This window comes from Thamnophis elegans, chromosome 9 (genome assembly GCF_009769535.1).
Source record: "Thamnophis elegans isolate rThaEle1 chromosome 9, rThaEle1.pri, whole genome shotgun sequence".
Taxonomy (NCBI): Eukaryota; Metazoa; Chordata; class Lepidosauria; order Squamata; family Colubridae; genus Thamnophis; species Thamnophis elegans.
In genome coordinates, this window is record NC_045549.1 from 41,939,550 (window position 1) to 41,960,570 (window position 21,021).

At 42.8% G+C, this 21,021-nt stretch overlaps 1 protein-coding gene across 12 annotated transcripts in view; it reads right to left on the reverse strand.

Annotated features, from left to right (window-relative positions):
- Positions 1-21,021, reverse strand: part of KIAA1109 (KIAA1109 ortholog) — a 206,367-nt gene that overhangs the window by 26,689 nt on the left and 158,657 nt on the right. For 7 of the 12 annotated variants that reach the window (XM_032224446.1, XM_032224439.1, XM_032224444.1 and 4 more), the window contains 8 exons: positions 14,981-15,104; positions 14,321-14,430; positions 13,637-13,721; positions 9,983-10,045; positions 7,206-7,450; positions 3,671-3,886; positions 1,989-2,169; positions 462-636 (listed from right to left, as the gene is read on the reverse strand). In XM_032224446.1, the coding sequence (XP_032080337.1) occupies positions 462-636; positions 1,989-2,169; positions 3,671-3,886; positions 7,206-7,450; positions 9,983-10,045; positions 13,637-13,721; positions 14,321-14,430; positions 14,981-15,104 (1,199 nt within the window). The remainder of the gene's footprint in view (positions 1-461; positions 637-1,988; positions 2,170-3,670; positions 3,887-7,205; positions 7,451-9,982; positions 10,046-13,636; positions 13,722-14,320; positions 14,431-14,980; positions 15,105-21,021) is intronic. The other 5 variants (XM_032224447.1, XM_032224442.1, XM_032224445.1 and 2 more) reach the window with 3 other exon arrangements.

The window sequence follows — 21,021 nt, forward strand, 5'->3', positions numbered from 1 at the left end:
GTCAGAATTCAAATTTTTAGGTATTATAAAATGTGTATATGCTTAGAGACAATTCTGAAATTAAGGATTTCTATTTAACATTCTACATTAAGGATCATTGATTTCTTGTCTTCCACATATGGATTTCAAGCATATTTAGAAATTGTGAAAATTGTCCAAATTTTACTTCGTTTTCTCAAACACTGACACATTAATGCAGCAAATATAGTGAGCACAAAGATAGACTAAAGAATATAACAGAAACCATTTACAATAGTTGATAAAGTAAATTTTAACAAAGAGAAAAACTAATAAGAAAATAATCAGAAGTACTAAACATAAAAAAAATTATGTCCAAAAATGTATCACAACATCAAATAGAATAGTTTATTGTTACAAATACTGATTTAAGTATTGGCCTCTACACTATGGCAAAAGATTACTAAAGTTAAAATACAAACAATGAAAAGAGAAATGTTTACCTGATGGAATAGGTGGGGGTTGAGGAGTTAGTAAGGTTTTAGCTTTGATACGGGTAGGAGGAATAACTTCTTTCATACTATACAACTTTGATTCTTTGGAAAAGGTTCTTTGAAGTGATGAGCCTCGAGATGTATTTGGCGACTCAGTTTTTAACATCTTAGAATTGTAATGTAGCTGAAACAAGACAAAATAAGATTAAAACCATAGGTTTCTGCATAGCCAAAACTGCAGGGGGGGAGGGGGCAAGCAGCAGTGTAAAGAATAGAAGAGCATAAATGACAAATAACACTTTAACTGAAATGGAAAATATAGGGACTGGCAAAATTTTGTTGGGCTAAATTAGATAAAAAAATGTTCTGGAAAGTTAGATTATTACAGCCGACCAGTATTTGATGTACAGGTATTCCTTATTATGTGGAACTACAGTATTAAATAAGTTATAAAATGTTTAGAACTATCTGACTAGATTTAATTAATCTATTTTATTTGTAAATGTTGTTAAATGATGCCTGAAATTGTTTTTGAAAAGAATTCCAGTATCTTTGCCATTTCAAAACAATAGTACTACAGCAAAAAGAATGTTTTCAATGTGAAATGTATATTAAGGACAAAGAAAGAATATCTTGTAAAACAAAATATATTTAGATGCAAAAACCCTCTCTGAAAATGAATGTTTATCTTCTCCATCAGCAACTTAATAACATGAATCACTTTTAAAATGTAGATCTTGTTGGCATAATATGCCCCACTTGTCACATTCCCATTTCTTTTTCCTAGCCTTTAATTGCCAAGGAAAAAGCTTTAAAGTTTTCTAAACATATGCAATGTTTGTCAGCCCTTTTTACTACTGTACCAAATGCCTCATTTTTCTTTCTCTTTTCTTCAAAACCCTGCTGCCACAAAATTCCTGATGTCTCGCTATCTGAAATCCTATTCAGATAGGATTATGTATGCAAATACATTTGATTTGGCAGTGTATTTAAAGCATCAGTTTGAGGTAAATCAGTGTGCCACTGATTGGATGTGCTACACATCCAAAGTGGATGTAGCACGTATGTACAAGAATAATACTATATCCAATATAGAGGTAAATAAGAAGTGATACAGAGAAAAGGATAACAATTATTGCAGGAAACAGTAACTCTTGTGTGACTGACAGTGCCACTGATCTCTTGAATTGGCAAAGTGGCACATTGATTTACCTCAAACATTCTTCAAATAATTACTCATCCAATCTTACTAGTATTTCCAGGGATAAAGGCATTGTAGAATTTGATATTAAAATGTTTTTTTTAATTATGAAGACAATAAAGTAGACATGCTAGCCACGCAATACATTCTGAATTGAACAGAGGCACTCCAAATTAGCCTTAATGCTTATCTGAAGTAACACAGGCATTTCCTAGCGTATTTACATGTTTCAAAGCAGTAACTACATTACATGACAGGCTCAGGAAAGTAATGTGAAACTACAATTCTATTTTATCACACTATATGGAGCAAATGACAAAGTTTTTATTTTCTACCTTAACATCTACACCAGGAATGTAAAATATTGTTGTTTCCACATCAGTAGACTTTGTTTGAAGAGATGCTGGTACTTTCTTTCCAGCAAGTAAGTGGGTAGTTGATGCATAGTTAGTTTGAAATTTCCTTTTTTTAGAGGGAGAGTCTTGATCTAAACTTCGGGAACTGCGATCATAGGTCCTAAAATATATATATAAATACACATAGTCATTATTTAATTACCCTGGACATAAAGGCAATATTAAGTCATTTCAAAATCTCTAAATAGTCATTGTTAGTTAAACTCACTGATAATACCTCAGAGAACTGAGAACAGAAATATTTGACATGACTTGATTATGCTCTAGCTTACATTTGGCTTAAGGTTGTCAGGCACACAGCATAGTAGGAAAGAATCTTTATCAACTAGGAAGAAGGGAACGTAGTAGATCAATTGGTTAGGAGCCTGGGTTGGAGGTTAGCGAGCCCAAGTGAAACCTAAGTGCTGCTACGTGGCATGGTGAACTCCTGTCATTTGCTCCAGCTCCTTGATGGAAATATGAGAGGATGCCTGTAGGCATAAACCCCTCCCCCTGGGAAACAATGATGTCACCAGCTAATCCTTTCAACCCAGAAGCACCTTAAATGATGCCCTCTGACACAAATGGGGAACTAGGAAGAAGCCACTAAAGCTTCTATCAACAGTCCAATTCAATTTTTATATACACTTTAAAAAAAATTACAACACTTCTTTCTTCCACTGCTCACTACTTCTCACTACTTAATAGACTTTTTACTCTGCAGTTTTAGTCTTGAAGCTGGATAGCTGTTGGTTGTTAATGACACGCTTGTCCTGAGAAACACTCTCAACTTTCACAAATATAATTAAAGTCTGGCTTGTGATTCAATGGGTTTAGCTATATATTTTCTCTAGTTTTGTGCATTATTCAGAGTCTCCTGGAGTTGGGCAGCCAAGAAATTTAAAGATAAGACAAGATGAAATAAGGATTTGTTCCGGATTTCTACGAGTAAACTTTTAAAACAGCAAAATATTTCTCCTTCTTCTGTCTACCAGAATCCTCAGAAAATCATCACTACATCATCGGGAATCTTCCAAAACAAATATGAGAGGTTATGTGGAGATGGGAGAAGAGAATCTCTTCCATGATCAGAGTTTATTTTGTAGCCAAGCCTATTTTTTTAATGGAACAAATTCTTCTATTTCTGTAAGTGCATTATTTTACTTGCATATTTGTAATGTGTTTAATTGCATTTAACAATTTCTTTCCTCTGGCACCATGTTCAGTCCTCCATTCATAACAAACCCAGAAATGCTGGATGTTTATTGAATTAACAATAATAACGTCATGCTGTAAAAGGTCATACAAATTGCTTAATTGCTGATTAAATGAGATTTAATAAGCCAACATTTTCCAAAATATGTCCCATACCCGGTTATGAGTATTTTATATGCAATTTAATTAAGATGGACTGTTTTAATTACACAATTTTATGACAAAGTTCTTGGCACAAAAAAGAGGACATTATTCAAGTTGTCAAATTGTCTTTATATGGAATATTGCAACTGATTGATGATCAGTATCACTAGAGATTTCATACAAGTTTCAACATAAAAAATGTGGCTACTGCTCTAAACATATGGTAGTTAGGTAAACCTGCTCAGCTTTTTGCAGGATTTTACCTCCTTATGCTTATGTCATCATGTTCTTGCTGGAGTGTTGTTGGATGAAGTACACACTTTCCACAGTCAATTTCAACTCTCACATCAAGTTCAAAATCAATATTCCTTTCAGTAGTTGTTCCAGTTACACTTCTGTTGGCTGGAGATGTTGGCCAACGTTCAGTAAACAGTTGGTGAACAGCAGCAAAACCTGTAGCTTTCTTACGAGCAGCAGACCTGCAAAATATTTAAAAAATATTTTAAAACGTAGATTTAACAAACTTATCTTACTGCATCCAATTTGTTAAAATATATTTCCCTTGATATTTTTAACACTGTAGATGAACTCAATAGTTAAGCTAAAGAGGAGGAGCTAATGTTGCAACGACACAACATGCGATCTTGGAGCTCCAAGATACAAAAGTCGATACTTTTGGACCCAAAGAGACAGTGATAGGGAAGAGTATGTTCTGCTGATCTCAGGGACACTGCAAAGTCCCTGATTGATCCAGGAGAATCTTTTTTTGCCAGTGACAGAAGCACAGCCATTGAAGCTGCTGAAGTTGGGACAGCTCCGGAACGGGAGGAAAACGGAAAAAGAAAGTGTGTCCATCTGGTGAGGAAATCTTATTATTATAGAAGAAACTATCCACCCCCCCCAAAAATTAAAGCTTAATTAAATTTGAAAACAGAAGAGAACAAGAAGCGAAATTAAGCTACATTAGACAGTGTGTTATTTCTTTTACGGATGGAACGTTTGTAAATGTTTCCTATTCTTTAAATTGAATGGATTAGTTTTTCTTCTACTACTTTTTATATTCTTTTTTTATACCTATGGATTAAAATCTTTTTCCTTATTTTTATAATGTTGGATTAGATGGCTCCATTTAAGAATTTTGTTTTCTTTAAGCCTGGAATATAAAGAAGATATAAAAGGAATACAAAGAGGGCTATAATAACAGAGGGAAACGAAGTAACACTGCCACTTGGAGGTTTGGAAAGCTTGGAAATATTGTCTATTTTTTTTTTTCTTTGATCATTTGATTTTGCATTTCAAGGTTCCTCAGCTTGTTTATGGAGAGTGATAGTGCGAAGAGCATGGGTTGTTTATAGAGGTGCTTTTTGGGAGCTTCATTGGCAGCTGGAGTGGAGTGAAAACAAAGCCTTGTCTTGAAAGATTATAAATGAACTTGCTTTAAATTTAATAAAAAAAATGAAGTGGCAGTGTTTACAAGTTGGAAGAATGGCGCAACATGAAAAAGAAACCTTAACATTGCAAAAGATTATGTTTGAAATTCAAAAATTATTAGAAGTAACAGAGAGAATTGAGAAGAGATTGGAGAACATAGATCCTAGAACAGCAAAAATTGATGCAAAAATTGAGGATGTTCATCAAATGAAGAAAGTGGAGGATAGAGTTCTAAAAACTGAAGGAAAAAATAAACAAAGAGACAAGAAAATTGTTGATATTGAAAGTGAACTGAGGCGTGGTTGGAAATGGAAAGAGTGGAATATGGAAAGGGGAGATAAATGGACTGGAGCTCTACCTCAGATCTCAAAGTATAGAAGAAGAAAAGAGAGAAGAATTGATGGAACTAAGGAGAGAAATTTTGTTAGAAGCACTAGTGATAACCAAAGATAAGCTGATCGAAAAGCAGATGGAGGGTTTCGAGCTTATACGAGATATGCAATAAGCAATAAGTTGCGAAGAGAAGTCCATACAAAACTTACTAAGAAAATAACCAGAATACTAATGCCACAAATGGCAAGAGACATAAGACTGCACTATTACTGGAAAGTCACAAGTTGATGTAATGAAAACTTATAATAAAAAATTAAGTCAAATTTAGCTAAATTTAGAGCATTATGTATAAAATGAAGTGATAATGGATACAGTTAAATGATTGATAAGGATAAAAATACATATATATGTATTGGTTTGATAAGAGGAAATTTGATATAAATTGCAAATGGTGACTACAAAAGGAAGTTTAGCAACTCTGTTATTAAATATAACCAATTTTTAATTAGAACATGTTATAAAGAGGTAATGTAATTAAGTCAAATTTAGTTAAATTTGGAGCATTATGTATAAAATGAAGTGATAATGATACAGTTAAATAATTGATTGATAATGCATATATATATAATGCATATATATATATATGATAACAGGAAATTTGATATGGTGATTATGAAAGGAGGTTTAGCAACTCTGTTATTAAATATAACCAATTTTTATATAGAACATGTTATAAAGATGTAATGTTACTGGATGATTTTGGGAAGAGCTAATGGAATGCTATTATGTGGTTTTGTTTTAAATTTGGAAAATTTTATATAAAAGGACGTAAAAACAATTATAGTCAAATGACAGTTGAGGTATGATGATAATTATATATATAAATATACTTGATTTAAAATATATGATTTGATATGAATTGTAGGTGATGACTGTGGAAGGGATGCACGGAAGTTTTTGTAACCAATCAACACACTTTCTACAATTTGAACAGAAGATGGTTTTGTAGTTTGTGTGTGTGTGTGTGTGTTTTGTCTGTTTGTGTTTATTCAAAAATTTAAAAAAATTCTTTAAAAAATAGTTAAACTGCCTGAGATAACTAATATTTTATTTTTTTTGAAATTGGTATGAAGGTTCTGTGATTGGGCAGGTCCGTTAAATGAGGAAAGCGGAGATAGATATCCATCTCATTTTCTCACTAAACTACGTTTAGTCTTTGAGAACAAAATCCACAAATTACTGAAGTAATCTTCAGTGGGGTTTTTTCCCTCTTCATGGATCATGGGAGGAAACCAAAAATAGTCAAAATAGCTACTTTAAAATAATTTAAAATATGTAATTTATTCAGTGTTCTTATACTATTTAGTTTAAACGTATGCTAAAAAAATATTTATGCAACCAAAAAAGCAGTTCTGATTAAATGTTACTACAGCAGGATATAATGTTTTAAGAAATGTTCCGGACACTCATCCTATTCAAAGTAACTATCAAATTCCCAACAAATGCTACATTTTTACAGCTAAAAAACAGAACAGAAAGGGCAAATGAAAATGCTGAGTTCCTAAAATGTTGATGTTATATTGTTGTTTAATGAGATATAGAACAATTTTTTATATGAAAATTATGAATAATTTATTAATTGCATTCAAATCAGATCTGTAATGCACTAGCTATCTGCCATTATATTTAAATAAAAAGGAATTTCTCAGGCTGCTTCACACAGTCGCGGTTTGAACTTGACATCCTAAACACCCAAAGATGTGTCAAATATTGAGTTACAAGATAGTCATTTCCAAGAGTCATGGTTATTTTCTGCCACAGGCAGTTGCATTTAATGTTTTTTGTAAGCTCTGCTAGCTAAATTATCAGAACAGATTAAATATTTTAAAAATTAAATAGTTAATAACATCAGCATAACATAAAGAGTTCAGACAAAATATTGTATAAAGCTGGATGGTTTTTTATATTCATCAATATACACATATTCAGAGTGGTTATATGAAATGAATATTCAGTTTTTACAAATATGCTCACAGTGCTTTCCGATAAACATATGGTCTTTCTCTCTCATGATCTTCCTCTTTTTCTGAATCTTCACTTGATGAAGACAAGCTGTCATCTCGTCTTCCTTCTTCAGGCTGGAAAGGAATGCTTGGTGAGAAGACAGCTGGAGTTTGGGGTGAATTGAATACTGAGCCTGATCCTTCACTAGTGTATGAGTTATGGGATAGACCATCAATAGTTACTGACAAAAGATCCAATTCTGTCTCCTCTGGAAACTGATTACAAAGAGACAAAAAAAATATTCACGTTATAGCTACCAACTATCTCAAGGAGTGGGGAGGAAAAATCAGATTCTTAAAGACAAAGCAGTAAATGTTTCATTTTGTACAGGCCAAAGAACTGATGTCAGCCATGAAAAATGTTTTGAAAATAGATGAGTGATTAGCCTTGAAGAAGTATATCAGAAAAAGGAAGTGAATGCATGTTTATTTAGATTTAGCAGCAGCTTAGATTGCAATATATCCTACTACAATAATTGAAATAAACATTTTAAAGCATAAAAAGCAAGAACCTTATAAGCCTCCAATTAACAAGAGAAAGTACTAGAAATTATTAGAAAATGGAAGCTCATGCAAAATGCTGGCATAGTATGCAACCTATTATCTCATTTTAAAGTAGTAAATATGATTAATTTAAAAGGCTAGATTTTTAGATAGTAATATTCTGAGGGAATTTTTGGAATGTTGTTTTGATTCTAAATAAGCTAAGATGTAAATCTTCAGGTTTCAAGTATAGGTATAGGTATTTTATTTGTATGCCGCCCTTTAACCTGGGGGGACTCAGGGCAGCTCACAGTTCAAAGGGAGGGAGGACAAACCAAGTTAAACACATAAGACAATACATTGTTAAAAGCACAACATTCATACAATTTGGGTGGGGTTAAGGTCTTTAGCCCCAGGCCTGTCGGGACAGCCAGGTTTTAAGGGCTATGCGGAAGGTCTGGAGGGTGGTGAGGGTACGAATCTCCACGGGGAGTTCGTTCCATAGGGTCGGAGCTGCCACCGAGAAGGCTCTCCTCCGCGTGGTTGCCAGTCGACATTGACCGGCTGATGGAACTCGGAGGAGGCCTAATCTATGGGATCTAATTGGTCGAGTGGAGGTAATTGGCAGTAGGCGGTCTCTCAAGTAAGTAACTAAGATACCTCTTTTCTGCACAGAAAAACCTGTAACAGGATTTGATTCCTAAAATGCTCTTATAAATATTAAAGCTTTATTTGGGAGCTAGTTCTTCATATATAAAATATTATTAATATATCTGAGTCATGCTGCTAAAATCTGTGTTCCAAAAAAGAGTGACTTTTATTTGCATTTTGTGTTTGTGCGTGCATGCATGCATGTGCACATGTGCATGTGCATATACACAGAAACAAATATTTATGTTCACTGCAGCTGAAATCAAAACCTGGAGTTCCCCATCCAATAAATATGTAAACATGACATATTTGTCTGTGTCTACACACACACACACACACACACACACACACACACACACACACACACACACACAGCCTTCTGTTGGCAGTCACCAACCACAACTGGGTGGGGCCAGCACAAAGAAGAAAATTTACTGAAGCTACTGTTTAAAATGATGTATAATCTAAGGCCGATAGCATCTATGGTTTCACACATACATTCACCCTCTCTATACAGAGAAACATACTGCATACAAAAACATTATCCTATCCTCTTTTCATCAGAAACAGTAACTATGAAGAAAAAGATCACTAGAGGTAGGTTAATGGAAAGAGGTAACCTTGGTAGGTAGGGACAGTGAGGAAAATGAGGAATAATATTGGTTAAAGGTGGGAGAAGAGTTAATTCAATGGTATCTTTAGGAAAATCTTAACTTATTTAGGATAGCAGGCCTCTCCCAAGGATTATTAATTCATTTATATTTCAAAGATAATTGTCACAATTTGCATCATCAATGGCTTATATTTTCACTCATTAACACATCTTTTGTTACTTCTCTCTAACGCACAGGAAAGTATTTGGGAGAAGAAAGTCATTATTTCTTGAGAAATATGGTATTCTTAGATTTCTATAAAATACGTGATTCAGGTTCAAAGCAAGTAATCAAATATTCTGAATTCCCCTCTTCCTAACAGCATAGGGCAAGAGTATTTGATAAAAGAACTGTGCTCGACACAGACTAAATTAGATGGACTTTGTTCCAAGTATACTAGGGTAGGGAATATAAGCCATGTGTAATTTAATTAACAGTGTCTTAATGTAGTGTCAGCTCATTACATCGGGATTCAACCAAATTATTTTAAAATTAATTTCATAATTGGAAGGAATTCATTTCAGTAATACCCTTTTCGTTTGTATTTATATTCCTGGACAATTCAATTAAAAAGCATAAAGTGAGTAACATCTACTATTGAATTATCAGTAGTTGTATCAACCAAAATGGCTAGCCAGTAATATATCAATTTTTAAAATTATTTTGCAAAGTTCCCTATGAGCTTCATTCTACAAGATATTTGTTTTTGGTGTAAAAGTTTTATCATTCAAAATCTGTTAAAAATAATTTGGGGTTGAGAGTACTTATCAAGGTGCCCAGGGGTATTCCCTCAGTACACTGATGAATACTCTCACTCCAAAATAACAAGTAATACTGAATTATTATAATACTTCCAGTTGTGACTACGGTATTATAATGTGCTCTGCTTAGCTGGCAGATATGATAAATGAAGCAGATTTTCCATGCAGTTAATTAGTATACCTATTGATTTTACAAATACCTGAAAATACCCTTCCCCTGGATAGCTGGATTGTTGTGCAATCCCCAAACCTGTTCCATTCAACTTAATTAAAAATGAAAAAGAGAAATTATTAAAACAACACAGTATATAATCCTGGGCTCTGCTGTTTCAATATTTTTACTAAAGACCTAGATTAAGGTATTGGATATTCCTATAAATCTTTCCTTTAATCCAGGAATACCAAATTTGCTGCAGCTAACATTTAAAAAGTGAATAGAAAGACACAAGTGCAGGATGGGTGAGTCCTGACTCAGAAGTAGTAGATGTGACAAGGATCCAAAGATTCTGGTAAGTCACACTGACATATTAAAAATATTAATGAACGAGAGTGAAATTACAGCAAAGGCTACAACATAATGAAGTCCCATGAGAGTATGTTTAGCTTGCAAAGCAGAAGCTAACAAAGGACAGAACAGCAGTCTTCATATAGCTAAAGGGTTGTTCTACAGAACTAGTTTTGTTCTCCATTAACGTGAGGGATGGACTACAATTAATGAGCTTAAACTACAGGTAAGGAGATTCAATTAGATATTGAAATGAATTACAGTTGCAAAAAAAAGTATGTGAACCCCTTGGGATTATGTGGAGTTTTGTATGAATTGGTCATAAAATGTGCTCTGAACTTCATCTAACTCACAACATTAGAAAAACACAGTCTGCTGAAAATAATACTACACAAACATTGGATGTTGCCATGGTTTAATTGCACATAACATGTAAACATTCACAGTGCAGGGAGGAAAAAGTATGTGAATCCTTGGTCTTAATAACTGGTTGACCCTCCTTTGGCAGCAATAACCTCAACCAAACGTTTCTTGTAGTTGCAGATCAGATCTGCACAACGATCTGGAGTAATTGTGGACCACTCCTCTTCACAAAACTATTTCAGTGTAGCAATATTCTTGGGTTAGGGCATGCCACAGCATTTCAATCGGGTTGAGGTCAGGATTCTGACTGGGCCACTCCAGAGGGCGTATTCTGTGCTGTTGAAGCCATTTTTGTGTTGACTTACTTGTATGCTTTGGGTCATTGTCCTGTTGCATCACCCATCCCCTGCGGAGCTTCAGTTGGCAGACAGATGGTCGTACGTTTTCCTGCAAAATGTCTTGATAAACTCTGGAATTCATTTTCCCATCAATGACAACAATCCGTCCAGGCCCTGAGGCAGCAAAGCAGCCCCAAACCATGATGCTCCCTCCGCCATGTTTTACAGTGGGGATGAGGTTTTGATGTTGGTGTGCTGTGCCTTTTTTTCTCCACACATAGTATTGTGTGCTTTTCCCAAACAACTCAATTTTGGTTTCATCTGCCCACAGTATATTTTGCCAGTAGTGCTGTGGAACATCCAGGTGCTCTTTTGCAAACTTCAAACGTGCTGCAATATTTTTTTTGGGGACAGCAATGGCTTCCTCTGTGGTGTCCTCCCATGTACTCCATTCTTGTTTAATGTTTTCCTTATTGTAGATGTGTCAACAAAAATGTTAACATGTGCCAGAGATTTCTGTAGGTCTTTAGCTGACATTCTAAGATTCTTCTTTACCTCATAAAGCATTCAGCACTGTGCTCTTGCAGTCATTTTTACAGGATGACCACACCTAGGGAGAGTAGCAAGAGTGCTAAACTTTCTCCATTTGTAGACAGTCTGCCTTACCGTGGACACATGAACATCAAGGCTTTTGGAGATACTTTTATAACCCTTTCCAGCTTCATGCAAGTCAACAATTCTTGATCATAGGTCTTTTCTGCGAGGCATGGTTCACATCAGAGAGTGCTTCTTGAAACCAGTAAACCCACAACAGGTCTGTTTTTTTAAAGGGCAGAACAGTTGTCAGCAACACATCCAATATCATCACACTGATTGGAGTCAAGGTTGACTCACTCCTGGCTCCAATTAGCTCTTGGAGATGTCATTAGGCTAGGGGCTCACATACTTTTTCCTCCCTGCACTGTGAATGTTTACATGTTATGTACAATTAAACCATGGCAACACCTAAGGTTTGTGTATTATTTTCAGCAGACTGTGTTTGTCTATTGTTGTGACTTAGATGAAGTTCAGAGCACATTTTATGACCAATTCATGCAAAACTCCATGTAATCCCAAGGGCTTCACATACTTTTTCTTGCAACTGTATCTGACAGTAAAAATGGTCACCTAGTGGAGTAGGCTGCTCCATTAAGTAATATGTAGCTTTCACTATAGATTTTCAAATAAATAGATATATATTTGCCAAAAATGCTTTAGCAGATTGTGAATTCAAGCAGGGACTTAAGAGTAGATGACCTGAAAACAGACATGGGCTCAGATTTGGCCCATAGGACTGCCCCAGAGATGGCGAGGAACTGGCCTCCTCTGCCCCGCTGAGCCCTCCCCAGCACACATACAAGAGGTTTCGCAGACCACGCAGCATAGGTGGATCTGAGCACTGTGACCACTGGGTTGGCCCTCCAAGCAGCAGGCAGAGGAAGATGCAGAGGGGCAAAGGGAGGCAGTGATCTGGCTTGCCAGATGCACCGGGCAGCTGTCTGCCTGCCCATTTGCTCCGGCCCACCATCTGTCTTCGCTTGAGCAAGGCCGTTGCAGCTAGGATGAGTCAGGTGACCACATGGCTGACCCCACGGGGCCAAATTGCATGCCTCCCCCATGCCTCTGCATACTGCTGGTACCGCTGCAAGGCTCAGTCCTCGCCAACCAACCTCATCCTTCAGCTCCACCACAAACGTGGGACGAGCCTCCCTCCCCCCCAATGGCCCCAGCAAAAACGAAGTGCAGGGAGCCTCATCCCCAAAAAGCAGCCGGGGCTCCGGAGCCCATGCAGCACAGGTGGGTTCGAGCGCCATCACCACTGGCCCAGTCCATGCAGCAGGCAGAGGCAAAGGCATGGGGGGAGGCATGCAATCCGTTCTATACATGCCAGGAGGCTGTCTGCCCAATCTCAGCCATGAAGGTAGCACACAAGAAACAAAGGCACTTTGCATTCCCTCCTGAGCACTCGGCCCCCGCCATCCAACCTCATCCTCCAGGGAGCATGTCTCACTTCCAACAGCCCTGATGAACGGGAAAGGTGGGGAGCCCCTGTCCCCAAGAAGCAGCCCTGCACCCGTGCACCTCAGGGCCCCACAGCCAGACCACCCGTGCCCCTCCACCTGCCTCACTTCGCAACGGCAGCACCAACAGCAGCAGCCCACTCCAGCAGCCATCTCTCCAGCAGAGTCTCCTCCTCAGCCTCTTCAAAGTCCAGACAAGGAGTTTGAGCACAGCAGCAGCAGCAGCCTCAAGGAAGCAAGCACAGCCAGGTGCCTCCAGCACCTGCCTTGGTCCCATCCACTCTGCTGGAGACAGTGGCTCCTCCCAGTTCCACTCAGGCCACCACAGGCAATCAGCTGGCCACACCCACCCACCCACCCACAACTGCCCAAGCCATGCCCACTCAGCCCCCTGCGGGTAACCACAATCCTGATGCAGCCCTCTATGAAATCAAGTTTGACCCTGCTGACATAGAGGCATCTTCCAATTCTACAGTGTGTGTGAGTGTGTGTGTGTATAAATATATGACACTGGCACAAATAAAAAGAAATAATCATAGCATACATGTTTACCCAAGCATTCAGTGAACTTCTTAGGGATTGCCTTACCATATCTTGTAGATTGAAAATTACTCTGGACCCAGCAGATGGCCCTTCAACACAAATTTCTGGAATTTCTTCACTTTCCCCAAGCCTTGTACAATAAAATTACAGTAACAAGGAATTATGATATTTATAAATACTCATATTTTAGAAGTACATATTTTGCCATTCCCCCCAAATGCCACATTTCTGTTATAGCTATTGTCATACTAATGAGTAAAATTAAAAATTAAATACATGTAAACCTGAACACACTTTAAGCAACTGTTCAAATATTTTAAAAAAACCTAAAAAGAAAGCATGTAGTTTAAAGGCACTGGCTCTTTTAATTATATTAGCATATATTTCAAATCACTGTTATTTCTATCGCTGGCAAAGTCAAGGAAAGTACCTCCAATGGGGCTTAACAGAAACCTCACCTTTTAACAAATTAAAAATAACATTAAACAGAAATAATTAAAGAGGACATGATGCAAAACAAAGGTTCATCATTATTTCTAATAAGACTTTGGGCTCACAAGGGCTCAATGTGATGATATAAAACATTCTGGGCATGTAGCTTACTTTCTTGCGGTACATGACTTACAACTGGCCACAGTCTTCATAACAACTATTTTATAAGTTTTTTCATTACATATACTCAAAAATCAAAATATTATTGATCTACAAATGAACCCTATCCCATCTTACCTTGTTCTGTCCATTCTCTTCAGAGGTGGTCTTCCTGAAGTTGAAATACCTTTAGATCGACTATAGCTGGGTTTATATCCTAAGCCCCATTTATCTTTCAGAGATGCTGCCTGAGATGTACAAAACATATTATTCTCACATTTTAATCTGACAGTATTCTTGCATAATTCTGAAATTTGGCAAATAAAATACTAAGGATCACGCAAGACTAAATAGTTGCAATCCACAAACAAGCAGACTTAGATGTCTATGAACCTAACATAAAGCCCCAAGCAGTTATAAAAATAGTATATACTGTAAACAGGTTAGAGACTTGGGAGCTATAAACGAAATGCTGTGCAAGCAGACAGCAATTGATAGAATTAACTTTTTGCTTCTCGCCTTGAAATATTTTGCTACCTTTGAAAAGCCTTTAGAGAATGTTAGGAAGGATTGATGGAGAATTGATGGAGAAGGAGATTTCAAGTTAGATGGAAGTGGATTTAAATTTAACTTTGTTTTTTGAAAAATCCCAGTACTGAATGACGTCCCACCAATATCTCTCTCTCAAAAAAAGTATCTTTAAATCTTGTTTTTGGCATATGTGACAATGTTCTATCTATTTTTAATACTATGAAAACAGAATTGATATGACTGAAAAGGAGCTTTAAAATTGCTCACCCTCATACTTGATCTGCGTAGCTTTTTACGCACATCTCGGCGAATGTCATTGACAGCTACTGATTCTAATTGTTGGTATCGTTGAATTTCTTGATTTATTGTTCCTTCACTTGCACCCAGTTTCCTAAAGACAAGATTGACAAATAAAATCCCACAATCAATCATTCAATAGCAATAATATTTGTTAAGAATGATGGCTTATTTGCAGAGGTCTTCTCTTCATCTTGAAAGGTGGCCATAAAGGAAAACAATTATGCAAAGCACTTTGGGTGACTTATTGCCAGGAAATGCAGTGTATTTGCCAAAGTAAATTAAGGGATGTATAATGACCTGTGATTAGGGGCCATTGATGCTCTCTGAGCTTGCTTGTTTTCTTGCAGATGTTTCATTACCCTAACTAGGTAACATTATCCTTATTAGCACTGATGATGTTACCTACTTAGGATAATGAAATGTCTGCAAGAAAAAGGACGTTGGTGTTACCTGAACTTCTCTTTTCGGAGGGGAGGAGAGAGTGGTCACGTGTGGGTTTTATCTTAGCCTGATTGGTCCAAGACTGAGAGCAAAGTTATAAATACTGGTGCCTGTCCACTCCTGGCCCAGATTCTCGAAGATGAACGGTACAACTGAAACGACACAAACAACAACACAACAAATCCCGGGAACGCCCGGGCCCTCCCCTTGGCCCCAAACAACAGAACTCAGGGCGGGTTGTGACCACTCCCTCCTCCCCTCCGAAAAGAGACATTCAGGTAAGACCAACGTCCTTTTTCCAGAGTGGGAGGAGGGAGTGGTCACGTGTGGGACATACCCAAGCTAAAGTCCCAGGGAGGGAGAGTAAGAACCACTAGGGCCGAAGGGGAGCCTCAGCCGCCACCCCCTGCAAAACTCTCCGACCGAAGGACGCGTCCGCAGACGCGAAAGCATCCAGACGATAATGCCAGATGAAAGACGTCGGGGAAGCCCAAGTGGCCGCACGACAGATGTCCTCAAACGAGGCCCTCGGGGCCCACGCCGCCTTGGTCGCGGCACTCCTGGTAGAATGAGCCGTGATCCCCGACGGGGCCGTCCGACCCGAGGCCGTGTAAGCCTCCACGATGGCCTGACGCAGCCAACGGCCAATGGTAGCCGAAGACACCCTCGACCCCAGTGACCCTGGCTGGAAGGAGACAAACAGGGCCTCCGACCTACGGACCTCACCAGTCCGCCGGAGGTAGATCCGCAGAGTGCGATGGACATCTAGCCGATGCCAGAGATGCTCCCTGTCATTGGAAGGGCCCGGGCAAAAGTCGAGCAGGACGATCTCCTGGGCCCTGTGAAAGGGAGTATTTACCTTCGGTACGAAGGCCAGGTCCAGGCGAAGGACCACCCTATCCTGATGAAAGTGACAGAAGTCATCACTGGAGGACAGGGCGCTTAGCTCAGAAATACGTAGGGCGGATGTAATCGCCACCAGGAATGCCACCTTCAGCGACAAGAAGTGTAAGTGAACTGAGCGAAGGGGCTCAAACGGGGCTCCCGTCAATGCCCTGAGGACCAGGGGAAGATCCCACGTGGGGAACCTGTGAACAGGGGGAGGCCTGAGGTTAGCCGCCCCTTTCAGGAAAAGCTTGATCAGAGGTAACTGGAAAAGGGAAGAAGACCCCACCCGCCCCCAGGACCGAAGACAGAGCCGCCACCTGGCGACGCAAGCTATTCTGCGAAAGCCCGTCCTCAAGACCTTTCTGAAGGAAATCCAAGACGTTGGGAATGGTGGCCCTATCGGGAGAAATGCCCCTAGGAGAGCACCATCGGACGAACGCCGCCCAGGTGGAGTTATAAATGCGGGTCGTCGACGGACGCCGAGCCGCCTCGATGGTGTGAATGACCCCGGAAGACAGATGAGCCTCCCTCAGAAGCCGCTGTTCAATGGCCACGCGGTCAGCTGGAGCCACTGAGGCTCCAGATGAACGAGAGCTCCCTGCAGCAAGACCACCTCCCCCTGCGGAATCCTCCACGGGGGAGCCACCGACAGCTGTACCAGGTCCGCGAACCAGGGCCTCCTGGGCCAAAACGGGCCCCCCAGAATGACCAGGGCCCCCTGCGCCACCACGTTTCTGACGGTCCCCGGGATGAGGGGAATGGGAGGGAAGGCATAGAGAAGGCCCGGGGGCCACCAGCTCCTGAGGGCGTCCGTGCCCTCCGCCGACCTGGACTGGAAACAGGTGAAGAACCGTGGAAACTGGGAGTTCTCGGGAGACGCAAACAGGTCCACCAGAGGAGACCCGAACCTTTGGCAGATCTTCTGGAACAGCGATGGGTGGAGTTGCCACTCGCCGTTGTCCAGAGTCGCTTGACTGAGCCAATCCGCTTGGACGTTGGAGAGTCCCGAGATGTGCTCCGACACCAGGGACTGCAGGTGTCTCTCCGCCCAGGACCCCAGCCGCAGAGCCTCCAGCCAGAGTGCCCGCGAGTGGGTCCCACCTTGACGATTGATGTGTGCCTTGGTGGCAACATTGTCCGTCAGGAGGAGCACATGACGCCCCTCCACCGAGGACTGGAAGTGATGCAGAGCTAGTCGCGCAGCCTTCAGCTCCAGCCAATTTATGTTGTGGCGGAGGACCGAGGCCGTCCACCTGCCCTGCACCATCCGGGAGCCCACCAGGGGCCCCCACCCGAACAGACTCGCGTCCGTGGTGACGGTCACCCTGTCCGGCTCCCAGAAGCAGCAGCCTCGCTGAATGGCCAGGGAGAGCCACCACGCCAGAGAGGCGCAGACCCCCGCCGGGAGACGGAGAGTCTGAAGAGAATTGCTCAGGCGTTCCCTCTGAAAGGGGATGAGTTCCCACTGAAGGGGCTGGAGATGAAGCCTGGCCCACGAAACAATCCCGATGCAAGAGACCATCTTGCCCAATAACTGTAACAGAGAGAGGATGGAAGTGGACCGCCTTGCACGAACGCTCTCCGCCAGACGACGGAGGCTGACCTGCCGTTCTTGAGACAGACGCACCACCCCCCAACCTGGAATCTATGACTGTCCCCAGATGCAGAATGCGGGTGGAGGGAGAAAGATGACTCTTGGTGAAGTTCACCGAAAACCCCAGGCCTTGAAGGCTCCGAATAGTGAGCCGAAGATCCGAGACGGCCTGATGAAGGGACCCTGCCTGAACCAAGACGTCGTCTAGATAGCATTGGAGATGAACCGGCACAGACTGCAGATGAGCCGCCAGAGCTGCCAGAACCTTCGTGAAGGTCCGCGGGGCCGAGGTACTGGTAGTGGCGGGACCCGTGAGAGAACCTCAAGAACCGGCGATGAGCGGGCAGGATGGGAATGTGAAGATAGGCCTCCGTGAGGTCCATGGAGGCCAGGAAGTCCCCTTTCCTGATGCCCTGAAGGATAGACTTGAGGGATGACATTTTGAAGCGCCTGTACACCAGGAACTTGTTCAGGCACTTGAGGTCTAGAATTGCCCTCCAGCCCCCCGTGCTCTTCGGAAGCACGAAGAGATTGGAGTAGTGGCCCAGGCCTCGTTCCCCTAAGGGAACCGCCTCCACCGCCCGAATTTCAAGGAGGTGGGCGATCGCCTGAACCATCAGGCGGCAACGCTCCCAACTCCGAGGCGGAGGGAACGACCGGAAGAGGTTTGGAGGAGTGGAGAGAAATTCCAACCTGAGCCCGTGACGAACCGTGGCTCGGACCCAGGCGTCCGACGTGATCTCGTCCCACCGATCCGCATAGAGGGAGAGGCGGCCGCCGATGGGACGACTCGGGTTCGAGTCACTTCCCTCTGCAGTAGGGACGGCTGCCTCCCCCATGAAAGGGCCGCCGAGCCTGGTCCTGGAAGCAATTCCTGTCCTGAAAGGACTGTCCGGAGAATTGTCTATCAGCAGGGAAGGAAGAAAAGCGTTGGTTATAGCAATAATCAAAAGCCCTATACCGTTGCCTACGGAAAGGACGTGACTTAGCCTCGGCCTTCTTAGCCGTGGAAGGAAGGACCTTCTTCTTGTCCTTATCCTCTACCAGAATGGGAGTAAGGGCCTCCCCGAAAAGATTGGGCCCTTTAAAGGGGACGGCCGCCAAATCCCATTTCGCCTTGTTGTCCATCTGCCAGTGACGCAACCAAAGAAGCCTACGGGAGGTGACAGAGGTGGCTAAGGCACTGGAAGCAAACTTGACCGTATCCAGGGTCGCATCAGCCGAGAACTGGCAGGCCGCCATGATCTTAAACAGATCCTGGTGGATCCGGTCGTCCTGGATAGGGATGCGCTCCTGAAGCTTCTTAAGCCACATGACAGTGGCACGGTTAAAGTAGGAAGCCGAGGCCGCAGACTTAATAGCCCACGCCGTGGCGTTAAAATTCTTCCGCAAGGTAAGCTCTGCACACTTATCCTCCGGCTTCATCTTATCCGCCGCGTCGCCCGACACCACCGGGGAGGAGGAGACTAGGGCGACCACCGAGGTGTCAATGGCTGGCAGCTGAATGGCCTGAGCAAAGGTCTGTTCTACGTTATAGTGCCGGCGGTCATTACTGCCAGGAGCCGAGAAGTTGGAGGGGCGACCCCACTGGTCAGTCAAAACCTCCAAAAACAGGGGAGGAGCAGGGATCTCCTCCTTGTTGGTGGCCGTAGCGGAAAACATGGCCATGTCAGGATCCCTAGGGGGGGCACTGAAGGGTCCCCGGTCCCAACCTTAGTGGTCTGCCGTGCCTTGTCCAAGAGAATTTTAAACATGGCCGGCACAAAGAGGCCCTTGGAAGAAGGCTCATCAGAAAGGGCTGTATTCTCATCATCCGAAAAGCCCATCTCCTGGGCAATCCCCCCCCCCCCCCCAAGAATGAAGCCTCACTGACCATGGAAGGAGAGGAAGCTCGATACTGAACCCTGCCTAGCCCCCCATGCTTAGAAGAAAGGGAGCCCTTGTCTCGCTGGGCAATGCCCCGTGTAATGGCTGCAGAAATAAGTCTTTTAATTCTTTCAGGAAGATTATCCAGATCCTCCACATCCCCATAAACAGAACCAGGCCCCTGGGGAGCCAACCTCTGGGAGAAACAGGGGCCCCTGGACGTACCCTCCAGGGAATCACCTACAGGGGATGGAGAACGCCTCCTCGTAGAGTAGGCCCGAGACCTGCCAAGGGAGCTTGAGGAAGAAGCCGGGCTAAACCCCCTAGGGGAAGATCTGCTGGATACAGGTCCAAGGGGAGACCTGTCCCTGTCCCGGGATGAAGGCCTGGCCAACAGGGCCTGCCTCTCCGCCCTCGCAAAGGTCTTTTCCAGTGCCCTATGCCGCCTGGCCTCCTCCCTAGTGGATGACCTAGAAGGGCGCTTGGTGACCAAGGATCCCTGGGGGGGGTGCACCCCGCCCCACCTCCTGATCCAGGGCCTCCTCACCCCCAGTTGGGCCCACCACCTGGCCCTGGGGAATCTCCGCCCCCTCGTCCATAGCCAACTCATGTGTCCGACAAAGGGGCTGGAACACAGGCCTCGAAGTCCCACTGAAACCAGGGCCTATGGGTCTGTGGGGAAACTCAGGCCCGAAGCCTCGTGCAAGGCCTCACCCCCAAGGTAGGCCAAAGTAGGCCCCGCGCACGTGGCGACCACCAAAATGGCCGCCAGAACCCCACACGCGGGCGAAAAGGCCAGCAAAGACACCAGCGGCTCAGCTGGGCTTCCAGGAGCCAGCGCCGCGCTGAATCGGGTCGGGGAGAGCCACATGGCACTCAGGCACGCTCTCCTCACCCCCGCATGGCCCCCACAGCAATTTAAACGAAAAGCGGCGGAGCGGCAGCGGCCCGAGCCGATCAGCTGTAAGGCGGGCGGCTCGCGCGCTCCACGTGGCGCCGAAGCCGCTCCTGCCGCGCTACTGCACAGAGAGCTGCTTGGGAAGCAGCTGAAGACCGGAGCTGGCACTCCCGTGCTCCCGGGGATAGGGCTGAGGCTCCTGGCCCGCGGGGGGAGACCAAAACGCCCCACAGAGCCCTCCCCCAGCCGCCCGAGGCAGAGATCTGTCCCTTGGGGCCGCAGCAGTAACAATTTGGAAGTTTGAAATTTTTAAAGTGCCCA